The 13,675-nt window shown below is 33.5% G+C and overlaps 2 protein-coding genes across 2 annotated transcripts in view; one reads left to right on the forward strand and one right to left on the reverse strand.

The window, feature by feature from the left end:
* LOC126734523 (uncharacterized) overlaps positions 1 to 13,637 on the reverse strand; it is a 53,308-nt gene extending 39,671 nt beyond the window's left edge. The window contains exon 1 of the mRNA XM_050438193.1: positions 13,427 to 13,637. The gene's annotated coding sequence lies outside the window, so the exon portion shown is untranslated. The remainder of the gene's footprint in view (positions 1 to 13,426) is intronic.
* Positions 13,085 to 13,675, forward strand: part of LOC126734522 (proteasome activator complex subunit 4B-like) — a 118,874-nt gene continuing 118,283 nt past the window's right edge. The window contains exon 1 of the mRNA XM_050438192.1: positions 13,085 to 13,494. Within this exon, the coding sequence (XP_050294149.1) occupies positions 13,286 to 13,494 (209 nt within the window). The 5' untranslated portion in view covers positions 13,085 to 13,285. The remainder of the gene's footprint in view (positions 13,495 to 13,675) is intronic.

Here is a 13,675-nt window from a genome sequence, read left to right on the forward strand (position 1 = left end):
TGAATCCCAACAAACTTTAAGACGAATACCGGAATTTCATCCAAGCCAGAGGAAAATTTATTTGGAAGGTTCATCAATATCTTAAAGATATCCTGAGAATTAACGGGATTGAGAAATATGGTTGGATAATCATTATGCAAGTCATGTATATTGGAGTTACAGCTTTGTTGATGGTCAAGAGTAAAATGTTTAGCAAATAATTCGGTGATTAAAGCTGGGTTTTCAATGGACTGACCATCTTCCCTTAAAACAATATTGTTGTTAGTTTTATTTTTACCTGACTCAGATTTTATGATTGACCATGCTGATTTTATCTTGTTTTTTGAATTTTGGATTTTGTTATCATTTATAGACTTTTTATAAGAGGAGATATAACGTCGATATTGTTTCCTTTCATGTTTTTATGTAACGTAGTGTTCCCTAGAATTAGTATATTTGTACCAAACATAGAGATCTTTTATGTAGTTTGAATATCTTTTTATCTCTGGTGTAATCCAGGTTGGCTTCTTATTTTTCAACCTAGTCGTACATATTGGAAAAGCCAAATCAAAATAATAGAAGAGAATACGAAAGAAAGTATTATATTTTCCTTAAACTCCTTCAGCAGAATAGACCTCCTCCCATGCCTCCGACATCAGCATATTGTAAAATCGATTCATGTTGTGTGTTGAGAATTTTCGTCGCTTCACAACCATACCACATTGGGGAACCTCCATCTGTCTCTTAAAAATAAAAATTTGAGGATAATGATCAGACAGATTAGAAACAAGGACTTCAGAAGATATGACAACACTTGAGTTCATATTTGTAAAGATGTTATCCAACTGAGAGGCACAGTGAGCAGTGATTCTAGTGTTGGAGTTAATGTAAGGTATTAGACCAAAGGTCTGCATTAGTCCAAGCAAGGCCATCACGCCATGGTCATCAGGATTACTAAAGTTAAAGTTAAAGTCTCCTGAAATAATAAAAGAAATTTTGTTATTATACATCTCATCAAGTAGGTTAGCAAGATTGTGGAGAAAAAATTGGCTGTTACCACTAGGTGATCTGTAGACACAAACAACTATTATGGAATTATTGCTATTAATAACAATTTTAGAAATGCAAAATTCAAAGTCTTTTTCTGTGCCAGTCTGTAGACTGTTTACTTCCTCTAGTTTAACATGATCACTGAGATCATCTTTATAAAATATAGCAGTGCCACCTCCTTTTGAACAAGAGCGACCATAGTAACTTGAGAGGTTATACCCATGTATCTTTACAAGTGTTATGTCCTGGTTTTTTTGCCAATGTTCAGTAATTGTGAGAATGTCAGGAGATAGTGTAGCCAGCAGAACCTCGAGCTCCAGAACTTTATTGTTTAAGCTTTGCACATTGTAGTTAAGCAGCTTTAGTGCAGAATTACTGAAAGTATTTGTATTTGGTGACAAGTATTCAGCGTCAGAATGGTGAGACCCACACTGAGAATATCATCTTTAGGGCTTTAATATTATAACCACAACAACAGCGTTATTATAATAGAAAATGTTTTGTTAGTTTTGCACGCTTTTTCTTTTTTCGATTATCTTTTTTGTATTTTGTATTTTTTATTCTTCTTATTTTCAGATCCTTTGCTCACAGATGAAGACAAAGAATACCTTCCGTCATCCACATCCGAGTCTGAAGCACACGAAGACATTGAAACTCGTTCCACAGACTCAGAAAATGACGTTCACGTTACTCCCGCAAAAACAAAGAAAAGGCAAAGGCGACAATCTGAATGGAAGATAAATATGACAAAACGATGTAGAGTTCAAGGAAAAAAACATGTTTCCAACAATAAGGAACATAGGAGCAAGTCAGTACAACCGTACCTACACACATGGAGATACAAGTGTAATGAACACGTTAATGAAGAACAAAGGCTTGAACTTTTTTCTGCATATTATAACCTGCCATCATATGACCATCAAACCGCATATTTATCATCATGCATACAAAAGTTAACATAAAACGTAAACAAAATGATAGGTCTGTTGATAAAACTTTTAGCACGAATATATTTTTATTGGGAAAACGTGTTTGCAAGCCATTTTTTCTTAAAACATTTGACATTTCGAGTAAACGATTTACATACATATGTTCTAAGACAAATCATCTTGGTGTAGCTGCGCCTGATGGTGTAGCTGAGAAGAGGAAAAGGGCAGACCCACAGAAAAATGAATAGTGAGCAAAAAGCGTCTGTTATTAAACATAAGTATATAAACACAAACTTTACTTGATTCATGTGATTTTCCTGATATTGTATTACTGAGCACTGGTTAAAGCCTAACGAATGTTTCCTAATATCTGATTATATTCCTATATCAATTTTTTGTCGGCAACACTCCATACATGGAGGAACAGCTATTTTAGTTAAACAAACAATTGAAGCTTTTTTCTGTAAAATTAATAAGTATGATAGCTTTCTGTTGAAGAAGGTTTTTGAATTCTCCCTTTGTTTTTGTAAGCGATTTAATTTATATGTTCTTTGTGTTTATAGACCACCCACAGGAGATATTGGTATGTTCCTGGACAAACTTGATTCTCTATTATCCCAATTGTCTCTACACTCCATAGTTATATTGGCTGGTGACTTTAATATTAACTTCACTGATGTAAGCTTGCCATCATATCATACATCCCTTTTAAGTATATTGGAATCTTATGACTTGAAGATGCATGTTCATTCACCCACACGTATAACATCCTCATCTGCAACTACTATTGATTATTTGTGTACAAATTTAAATGATGTGTTATGTAGAGTACTCTCATCTGCATGGGCGAAGTTAGAGCCTCAAAAATGGGGGGGCTGAAGCTCCCATCCAGGGGCAGAGTTACATGAAGAGGTGAGGGGGTGGCCATCAAAGAAAAGTCCGCCGCAGGCGCCGCCGGAGGTAACGAATTTTTTGGTGGGCACCTTCATTTTCACTTATAGGCCGTTAAAATTATAAAAAAAAAAGAATAGTCTTAAACAGCTTCTATTCTAATTTGCTGTATTATATACATAATATCATGAATTTGTTTTACTTTTATTTTCATATTAGGTTTCATCCAAGGAACACGTTTCTGAATTTTATTGCAATATCCATAATGTATGAACCATTCTGTATATGTATTGCAGTATATTGCATACACACCAAAAGTCAAAAGTCGCTAGTTTTTCAAAAAATTTTAAACTTTCAAGAAAAATTTCAAAGTTCAAAATAATATCATTTTAATATCTAATTGTCGGACTTAATTAATTTAGACAAAGTTAAACACGACGTTTCGGTTGGTAAGTATCTCCAACCATTATTATATTAAAATGTTATATTAAGTGTAAACTAGCAGTTTACACTTGGTAACGGTTGGAGATACTTACCAACCAAAACGTCGTGTTTAACTTTGTTTAAATTAATTAAGACAATGCAAATCCGACAATTAGATATTACTTTTCCATTGTCTGCCACACCTTCAAAACCAATATCATTTTAATGAAACGCGATAATTCTTCAAAAATAGTAAAAGCAAAATTTATTTAAAATGTCCTTAAATAAAATGAAATCCAATAAAATTATCTTATAACTACTTTAATAAAAGTTTTCGATTTTCTTTTTTAAAAACTCTTTTAAAATTTCATCTGGCAACAATGACTTTGTTAGATCACTTTCAATACTAAGAGTGGTTAGTGCTAAAGAACTAAATCGATCCTGACCCATCGTTGACCTAAACCAATTTTTAATTCTTCTCATTGTTGAGAAAGAGCGTTCGCAGGACGCTAAAGAAATTGGCAAAACTAATGCTATTTGCATAACGGTATATGCATTTGGAAAAGTCTCTTTTCTTAATACATCTTTAATATCAGAAATGGTCATGTTGTGGCTCTGACTTTTATTTATGCAATTCCCAATAACGGTCTTTTCAGCTTTTAATAGCTCCTTATCGATTAAAAAGGTATCTCCATACAATTTAATGAATTCCAAACTACCATCAAAATCCATCTGCAAAAAATTGAAGACAGATTTAGCTAATTTCTGACTTTCGGAAGAAAATCTTATTTTTAGATGATTTATTATATTGTCGAGAGACCCACAATAAATTGAAATTAGCCAAAACTTTTGTGCCTCATTTTTTATCAAAGGTGAATTTAAGAACGTTTCTTCGTGTACTGCGGAAGTGGAAGCTTCAACCACATATTCTTTAAGTCTTATACTTTCTGGTTTTTTACGTTTTGAACAATTGGGGGGGCTAATTTAATTTTAAAGGGGGCTAAGCCCCCCCAAGCCCCCCCCTAACTCCGCCCATGCTCATCTGGTATTTCTGACCATGAAGCCATTCTCGCTAGGATTCCATGCAACACTGTATTTCCTTCATCTCATTATATAGGAAGAATTTTCAGCAGAGCAAATTTTAATGCTTTTTCTTCTACTACAGCTTTGGTTAATTGGAATGCAGTTGAAATGGCTCCTGACCCGTTTATTTTGTTATTTCATGTGCTATGTGACAAGATCAATCAGTGTTTTCCTAAAAAGAGGATTAAAATGAAAAATAGAAAACCATGGGTCACAGCAGGCCTCAGAACTTCAGCTAAAAACCTCCGTTTTTTGGCTAAGCTGTGCAAGTTTACAACTAATGCAAACATTATTCTTTATCATCAGAAATATCGTATTCTATATAGAAAGGCGATAAAAGCAGCTAAGATTAAATATTATAGTGACCGCTTGAATATGTCCTCAAGTAGGCAGAGAGAATGTTGGTCAATTATAAATGACTTCAGGCATTCTCACAAGAAAGTTTCAGAACCAGAAGTAAGACCAAATAGTTTAAATGATTATTACTGTAATATTCCTCATTTATTGCTCAAGGATGTGAATACTAATATTCATCCTTTGCATTATATTCAACAAGTGTCAGTTCAAAATTCTTTTTTCTTTTATCCTGTTAGCCTTACTGATGTTAGAGATCCAATTAAAAGCTTAAAAAACCATAAATCAGCTGGAGCTGATGGAATATCATCAAAATTACTAGTCCTTTTGCCTGACTCAGCATTGACTGCCTTAGCTTCTGCCATAAACAATTCCTTTCATAATGGCATCTTTCCAGCATGTTTGAAGGAGGCAGTGGTTATCCCTCTTTATAAGGGTGGAGATGTGAGTGAGCCTTGTAATTTCCGTCCAATTTCTATATTATCTACCCTTTCCAAGATAGTTGAAAAACTTGCAAAAATCAGAATTTTATCTTTTTTGCAACATAATTGCATTTTATCTGCAAATCAGTTTGGATTTCAAACGGGAAAAGGCACTCATGACGCTGTTTTCGGCTTTTTGGAGAGTGTCTATGTGTCCTTGAATTCTGGAGAGTCCGCGGCGGCAGTGTTTTGCGATTTATCCAAGGCATTTGATTGTGTAGATCATGGAATACTGCTGTCTAAGCTCAATAATTATGGCTTTAGAGGTGTGGCATTGCAATGGCTGGAATCCTATCTGTCTAATCGTACCCAAAGAGTTACAGTATCTGGATGTTTATCCGATTCCAGATCCCTTAAAACTGGAGTACCTCAGGGTTCAGTGTTAGGACCACTATTATTTTTGCTCTATGTAAATGATTTGGGTTCATTAAAACTGCAGGGCTAAGTGGAACAGTTTGCTGATGATACCACCATTTTATGGAATCATAGAGATTCTGATAATGTTAGAGCCCAGGTTTTTAAGGATCTTAAGATTTTATCGGAGTGGTGTGCTGCAAACAGGCTTGTATTTAATGTGGGCAAAACCTTTATTATGGGATTTAAGTGTGACGTTCAGGGCCTTATGTTTAGTGAAAACTCCCCCTTGCAAAACAAAGAAAACTGTAAGTTCCTTGGTATTACCATTGATGGTCGCCTTCGCTTCGAAGATCATATCCTGAATCTTGCATCGAAATTATCCTCTGGATGCTTTGCAGTAAGAATGGCGGGGCATGAGCTGGGAAGGGTAGTTGCACGTTCAGTGTACTTTTCTCTTATTGAGTCCCACCTTCGTTATGGCTTGCTTTTTGGGGTTTAAGCAACAAGGGATTGTTAAACATAATTTTTGTGATTCAAAAAAAGGCAGTTAGATACCTATGTTCCTCTGGGTTAAGAGATTCTTGTAAACCTCTCTTTATGTCTCAAAAAATCCTAACTCTTTTTTCTCTTTTTATCTTTTTAGCTACTCTTATTCATAAATGTCCTAAACCTCCCTCTAACACTGGTCATATGACTCGCCAGGTTAACGATTTTCCCTTACCAATCCCTACATCCTCCCTCACCAAGAACTCACTTATATACCTTAGCAAAAAAATTTACAACCATGTTCCTCTATGTATCAGACAAATTTTAGAAGTTAAGAGATTTAAAAAGGAATTAAAATCACTTTTATTATCCAGGGCATATTATAGCCTTGACGATTTTTTTAATGATACCTTTTAACCTGTGCTCTGACATCATTTTAGTGTTTTAGTTTTGTTTCCTGTTAAATAATTTAATTTACTTCTTTTAAATTCTGTTTTATTGACAGCTTTACCTATTTTTTAATGAAATTTATCAAAAAGATGCTTTTTTTTTCTCAATCTGTTTTGTTATGATTAATTTTGGTAATGTGTGTAAATTTTATGGTAAAGTATTTTAGATGTTATGTTTGTTTGAAATTTGAAATTCAAGGTGAATTTGGAATTTTTTAGTTTTTAGGATGCTTGTACACAAGATTTTGTTGTCTTACGTAATATAGCACATTTTCTTTCTTTCTTTCTTTCTTTCTAAGGCAATTTCCGAGATACAAAAGTCATTATTCTCGAAAAGAAAATTCTCAGACCAAATACCTCCCATCGGGCTTAAACATAAGGACTATGTATGGTCTATATAAGACTGTGTGCAATGAAGAAAATAAATCTCCTGTAAAGCTTTCCTATTATAGATTTATTTTTAACAGCGAATTTAACTTAAGATTTCACCGCCCACATTCCGATACATGCTCTTGTTGTGACTTCCATCAAAATATTATAAAACATTCGTCTGATGAAGCCAAAGTTTCAAACAGTAAGGCGCAGTTAGTTATCCATCAAAAACGTGCTTAGAATGCACTGAGTATGAAAAAACTGGACATAGAAACTAATAAACTTTCTACAAATACTATTGTTATATGCTTTGATTTGCAACAATCTTTGCCTACACCCCTTTTGGCAACATCTAAAGTATTTTATTTGCGGCAGTTATGGACATACAACTTTTGTATCTATAATCTACTAGATAATAAAGCTCATATGTATGTTTGGTCGGAAAATATAGCTTCAAGAGGCTCTCAAGAGATAGGGTCATGTTTACTGCATTTTGTAAAATCTCTTCCAAAAAACAATAGAAAGAAAGAAAGAAAGAAAATGTGCTATATTACGTAAGACAACAAAATCTTGTGTACAAGCATCCTAAAAACTAAAAAATTCCAAATTCACTTTAAATTTCGAATTTCAAACAAACATAACATCTAAAACACTTTACCATAAAATTTACACACATTACCAAAATTAATCATAACAAAACAGATTCTAAGGTATATAAGTGAGTTCTTGGTGAGGGAGGATGTAGGGATTGGTAAGAGAAAATCGTTAACCTGGCGAGTCATATGACCAGTGTTAGAGGGAGGTTTAGGACATTTATGAATTTAAGAGTAGCTGTTTCTAAGATAAAAAGAGTTAGGATTTTTTGAGATATAAAGAGCGGAACATAGGTATCTAACTGCCTTTTTTTGAATCACAAAAATTATGTTTAATAATCCCTTGTTGCTTAAACCCCAAAAAGGCAAGCCATAAAGAAGGTGGGACTCAATAAGAGAAAAGTACACTGAACGTGCAACTACCCCTTCCAGCTCATGCCCCGCCATTCTTACTGCAAAGCATCCAGAGGATAATATTGATGCAAGATTTAGGATATGATCTTTGAAGCGAAGGCGACCAATGGGTGATCGCCTATAGCGACTCATGTAGTGGTCAGAATAAGAATAAAAACATATGCAAATTATTTATGTTTTTGGTTAAAGCTACCCAACTTGAAGAAATTGATCATAAATGACCATAATTGACCATAATGCATTAAAGGAACAGCAAAACATATCTAAATTCGTTAATATAAATTATCCAACACAGTTGCCATGTAGGCCAAATTCACCCGTTGATAATCGACCTAGGCTTTTTTTTGTGGGTGGACAAAAGTCCAGTGTTTCCTGAAGCCAGGAAGTACAAACAATGAACTGATTTATACTGCATCATCTATGGTTAAGGAATTTACAGAAAATGATATGTTGATTTTATTGTTAAATGGTATTTGCTCATCATTCGATATTTTAAAAAAATTTATACATTTACACAGCAATAGTTTAGTGATGACAAGCCCTTACATGTATCCAAACCATAATGTAATTTATAATAGCGATAAGGCTCTCTATAGAATATTTCACGCAAATAATATTAATCTAAATAGAATTTTAGAGTCTAATCATGCCAGCAACTTTGGATCAGATTTGGCATCATTACTGTATACCCATATTTTAAAACATTTCAAAAGTAGCATTTCATCAAAAAATGTGTCCACAATAAAACCAAGTAATCAATCTGGACTTCTAGATACTGACTGTGATAGGGATTCTTTTTTATAGATAAATACACAGAAGATGAAGCTCACTCACATTCTATAAATAACATTGAAAATAAGCATGCGAAAAGTTTCAGTAGTTTTATTTTAAATATACAGTCTCTAAGAAATAAAATGGACGAGGTTCATCTTTTACTTGATTCATGTGATTTTCCTGATATTGTATTACTAACTGAGCACTGGTTAAACCCTAACGAATGTTTCTTAATATCTGATTATATTCCTATATCAATTTTTTGTCGGCAACACTCCATACATGGAGGAGGAACAGCTATTTTAGTTAAACAAACAATTGAAGCTTTTTTCTGTAAAATTAATAAGTAATCATCTTTCTGTTGGAGAAGGTTTTTGAATTCTCCCTTTGTTTTTGTAAGCGATTTAATTTATATGTTCTTTGTGTTTATAGACCACCCACAGGAGACATTGGTATGTTCCTGGACAAACTTGATTCTCTATTATCCCAATTGTCTCTACACTCCATAGTTATATTGGCTGGTGACTTTAATATTAACTTCACTGATGTAAGCTTGCCATCATATCATACATCCCTTTTAAGTATATTGGAATCTTATGACTTGAAGATGCATGTTCTTTCACCCACACGTATAACATCCTCATCTGCAACTACTATTGATTATTTGTGTACAAATTTAAATGATGTGTCATGTAGAGTACTCTCATCTAGTATTTCTGACCATGAAGCCATTCTCCATATAGAATTATATAATAGGAAGAATTTTCAGCAGAGCAAATTTTAATGCTTTTTCTTCTACTGCAGCTTTGGTTAATTGGAATGCAGTTGAAATGGCTCCTGACCCGTTTACTTTGTTATTTCATGTGCTATGTGACAAGATCAATCAGTGTTTTCCTAAAAAGAGGCTTAAAATGAAAAATAGAAAACCATGGGTTACAGCAGGCCTCAGAACTTCAGCTAAAAACCTCCGTTTTTTGGCTAAGCTGTGCAAGTTTACAACTAATGCAAACATTATTCTTTATCATCAGAAATATCGTAGTCTATATAGAAAGACGATAAAAGCAGCTAAGGTTAAATATTGTAGTGACCTCTTGAATATGTCCTCAAATAGGCAGAGAGAATGTTGGTCAATTATAAATGACTTCAGGCAATCTCACAAGAAAGTTTCAGAACCAGAAGTAAGACCAAATAGTTTAAATGATTATTACTGTAATATTCCTCATTTATTGCTCAAGGATGTGAATACTAATATTGATCCTTTGCATTATATTCAACAAGTGTCAGTTCAAAATTCTTTTTTCTTTTATCCTGTTAGCCTTACTGATGTTAGAGATGCAATTAAAAGCTTAAAAAACCATAAATCAGCTGGAGCTGATGGAATATCATCAAAATTACTACTCCTTTTGCCTGACTCAGCATTGACTGCCTTAGCTTCTGCCATAAACAATTCCTTTCATAATGGCATCTTTCCAGCATGTTTGAAGGAGGCAGTGGTTATCCCTCTTTATAAGGGTGAAGATGTGAGTGAGCCTTGTAATTTCCGTCCAATTTCTATATTATCTACCCTCTCCAAGTTAGTTGAAAGACTTGCAAAAATCAGAATTTTATCTTTTTTGCAACATAATTGCATTTTATCTGCAAATCAGTTTGGATTTCAAACGGGAAAAGGGACTCATGACGCTGTTTTCGGCTTTTTGGAGAGTGTCTATGTGTCCTTAAATTCTGGAGAGTCCGCGGCGGAAGTGTTTTGCGATTTATCCAAGGCATTTGATTGTGTAGATCATGGAATACTGCTGTCTAAGCTCAATAATTATGGCTTTAGAGGTGTGGCATTGCAATGGCTGGAATCCTATCTGTCTAATCGTACCCAAAGAGTTACAGTATCTGGATGTTTATCCGATTCCAGATCCCTTAAAACTGGAGTACCTCAGGGTTCAGTGTTAGGACCACTATTATTTTTGCTCTATGTAAATGATTTGGGTTCATTAAAACTGTAGGGCAAAGTGGTTGAGTTTGCTGATGATACCACCATTTTATGGAATCATAGAGATTCTGATAATGTTAGAGCCCAGGTTTTTAAGGATCTTAAGATTTTATCGGAGTGGTGTGCTGCAAACAGGCTTGTATTTAATGTGGGCAAAACCTTTATTATGGGATTTAAGTGTGACGTTCAGGGCCTTATATTTAGTGAAAACTCCCCCTTGCAAAACAAAGAAAGCTGTAAGTTCCTTGGTATTACCATTGATGGTCGCCTTCGCTTCGAAGATCATATCCTAAATCTTGCATCAAAATTATCCTCTGGATGCTTTGCAGTAAGAATGGCGGGGCATGAGCTGGGAGGGGTAGTTGCACGTTCAGTGTACTTTTCTCTTATTGAGTCCCACCTTCTTTATGGCTTGCCTTTTTGGGGTTTAAGCAACAAGGGATTATTAAACATAATTTTTGTGATTCAAAAAAAGGCAGTTAGATACCTATGTTCCGCTGGGTTAAGAGATTCTTGTAAACTTCTCTTTATATCTCAAAAAATCCTAACTCTTTTTATCTTAGAAACAGCTACCCTTATTCATAAATGTCCTAAACCTCCCTCTAACACTGGTCATATGACTCGCCAGGTTAACGATTTTCCCTTACCAATCCCTAGATCCTCCCTCACCAAGAACTCACTTATATACCTTAGCAAAAAAATTTACAACCATGTTCCTCTATGTATCAGACAAATTTTAGAAGTTAAGAGATTCAAAAAGGAATTAAAATCACTTTTATTATCCAGGGCATATTATAGCCTTGACGATTTTTTTAATGATACCTTTTAACCTGTGCTCTGACATCATTTTAGTGTTTTAGTTTTGTTTCCTGTTAAATAATTTAATTTACTTCTTCTAAATTCTGTTTTATTGACAGCTTTACTTATTTTTTAATGAAATTTATCAAAAAGATGCTTTTTTTTCTCAATCTGTTTTGTTATGATTAATTTTGGTAATGTGTGTAAATTTTATGGTAAAGTGTTTTAGATGTTATGTTTGTTTGAAATTCGAAATTTAAAGTGAATTTGGAATTTTTTAGTTTTTAGGATGCTTGTACACAAGATTTTGTTGTCTTACGTAATATAGCACATTTTCTTTCTTTAAATTTGTGGAGCCTGGTCACACATATATGGAATGTGATAGGTCTTTTGACCTTATTGAAAAATCCAAAAGAAAAATGCCACAAGTATTTATTCCTTCTGATTGGATCAAAGTAATTAAATCATCTTCGAAGCAATTTTTGGTACAGGAAATGACCAAAGAGCAGTTTTACTCCTTTGAACATCTCAATGCTGCAATAGGTGATCCAAAAAAAGATACCAACATGAAAAAAATTAACTTTAGACAAATTTATCACTTTAATTATGCCAAAACTTCAAAATCATATGCATTTAATTTCAAGTGCACATTTAACAATGATTTTCCATTTTGTATGTGTGAATGTGATTCATTGGCTTCTGGTCGACCTCGTAATTGTATGGAAAATATGTTCCTCACATTATTAAAGAATCTTTATCTATCAGTGTTGACAAATGGAAGAATTTACAATCCCTTATGGAGTACATACCACCTCGACACCATAAGTTTTACCAAGAGTTGACACATGGAAATAAAAAGAAAAATCAAAAAGTTAGTGCAAAAAAGAAAAATAATAATAAAACAGGAGCATCTACATCGGCTGTTACTGATAATGTTCTTCCGAACGATACATCAGAATCTGAAGGGGACGACATGGGACTTGATACTGATTAGTTTTAAGTTTATATTAATCACTGTTTATTAAAATTAAATGTTATTTTTGATATTTTTTTTTAAAATTTTTACTAAACTACCTCTTTGAGTTGTTAGAATAAAAAGGGTATAAGTGCTTTTTTTATGTTAAAAACACTTTTATTAAAATATCATATTAAAAATTTAATAATACCATATTTTAAGTATTATATTCTAAAAAAACTGGAAGTAAAAATATTTATTGGATTTTTTTATATTAACACAACTTTAAGCCTAATTATCTCAAAACTGTTTCTATGTTACTGTTTCTATGCACCCTTTTTATTCTAACCCCTTCAAATCTAAGATGAAAACACATCTCTTATCTTTGGCCCAACAGAAAAGTGCATTTTACAATAAATCAATTGAAACATCTTTCAAACTTAAGTTATATTTATTAAACATTAGACAGCAAAACGTCGAAATGCACTCATCAGTCATCATTGGTTTGCAAAATATTGTGCATAAAACAAAGGCAATTGTCAATAGAACTTTTAATTTCACTTCAAATCTGTTTTATGTGATCAGGTGTCACATGACTAACTCATTGCCAAATCAACACAGAGGCCACGTGACGAGCATAAGCGAAATCGGGAGAACGTAATCAAAACAAACGAACACGGGCCATTTGTTAACCCTACAAAAATTCTTTAGCTGCTTAAAATGAATGAAATGTCAGTTTTGTGATGTTGCGAACATGACTGGGTGAATTTTTAAATAAAAATAACTTTAAATGTTAAATTGTTTATTCGTGTTTGGTCAGTGTAGCGTCTTGGATGTCCCAGTGATATTAATTTGATCGTTTTGTTTGTGGCGTTTGGTTCAAAGGTATATCAAAACAGAAAACTTCATAATATGGATGAGGATTACAGGGAGAAAAGGGCTGCAGTATTGGGATTCAGACCGCAAAAAGAGAATGTATACAATGGTGTTTTGCCCTACTCCAAATACCTGGACGAGGAATCTAAAGAATTATTTGTTGCAATCAAAACTAACCTTATCAAGTCCGTTTTAGCTCGAGAAATTAGGCCAGGATGCGCTTTATGGACCTCCAGACTAAACAAGTAAGTTGACCTTTCACTTATTTGTATTATCACTTTATAAAAAAAAACTTACTATACAAAATTATTTAGGATTATTAAACTTAAAAGTTATTAAAATGTTTTTCTAAAACCCTGCATGATTTTTATAATGACTTTTGACACTTTTGACAACGACAGGACCTAGTTGTTTTGCCCAGTTATT

The sequence above is a fragment of the Anthonomus grandis genome, chromosome 3, assembly GCF_022605725.1.
Source record: "Anthonomus grandis grandis chromosome 3, icAntGran1.3, whole genome shotgun sequence".
NCBI lineage: Eukaryota > Metazoa > Arthropoda > Insecta > Coleoptera > Curculionidae > Anthonomus > Anthonomus grandis.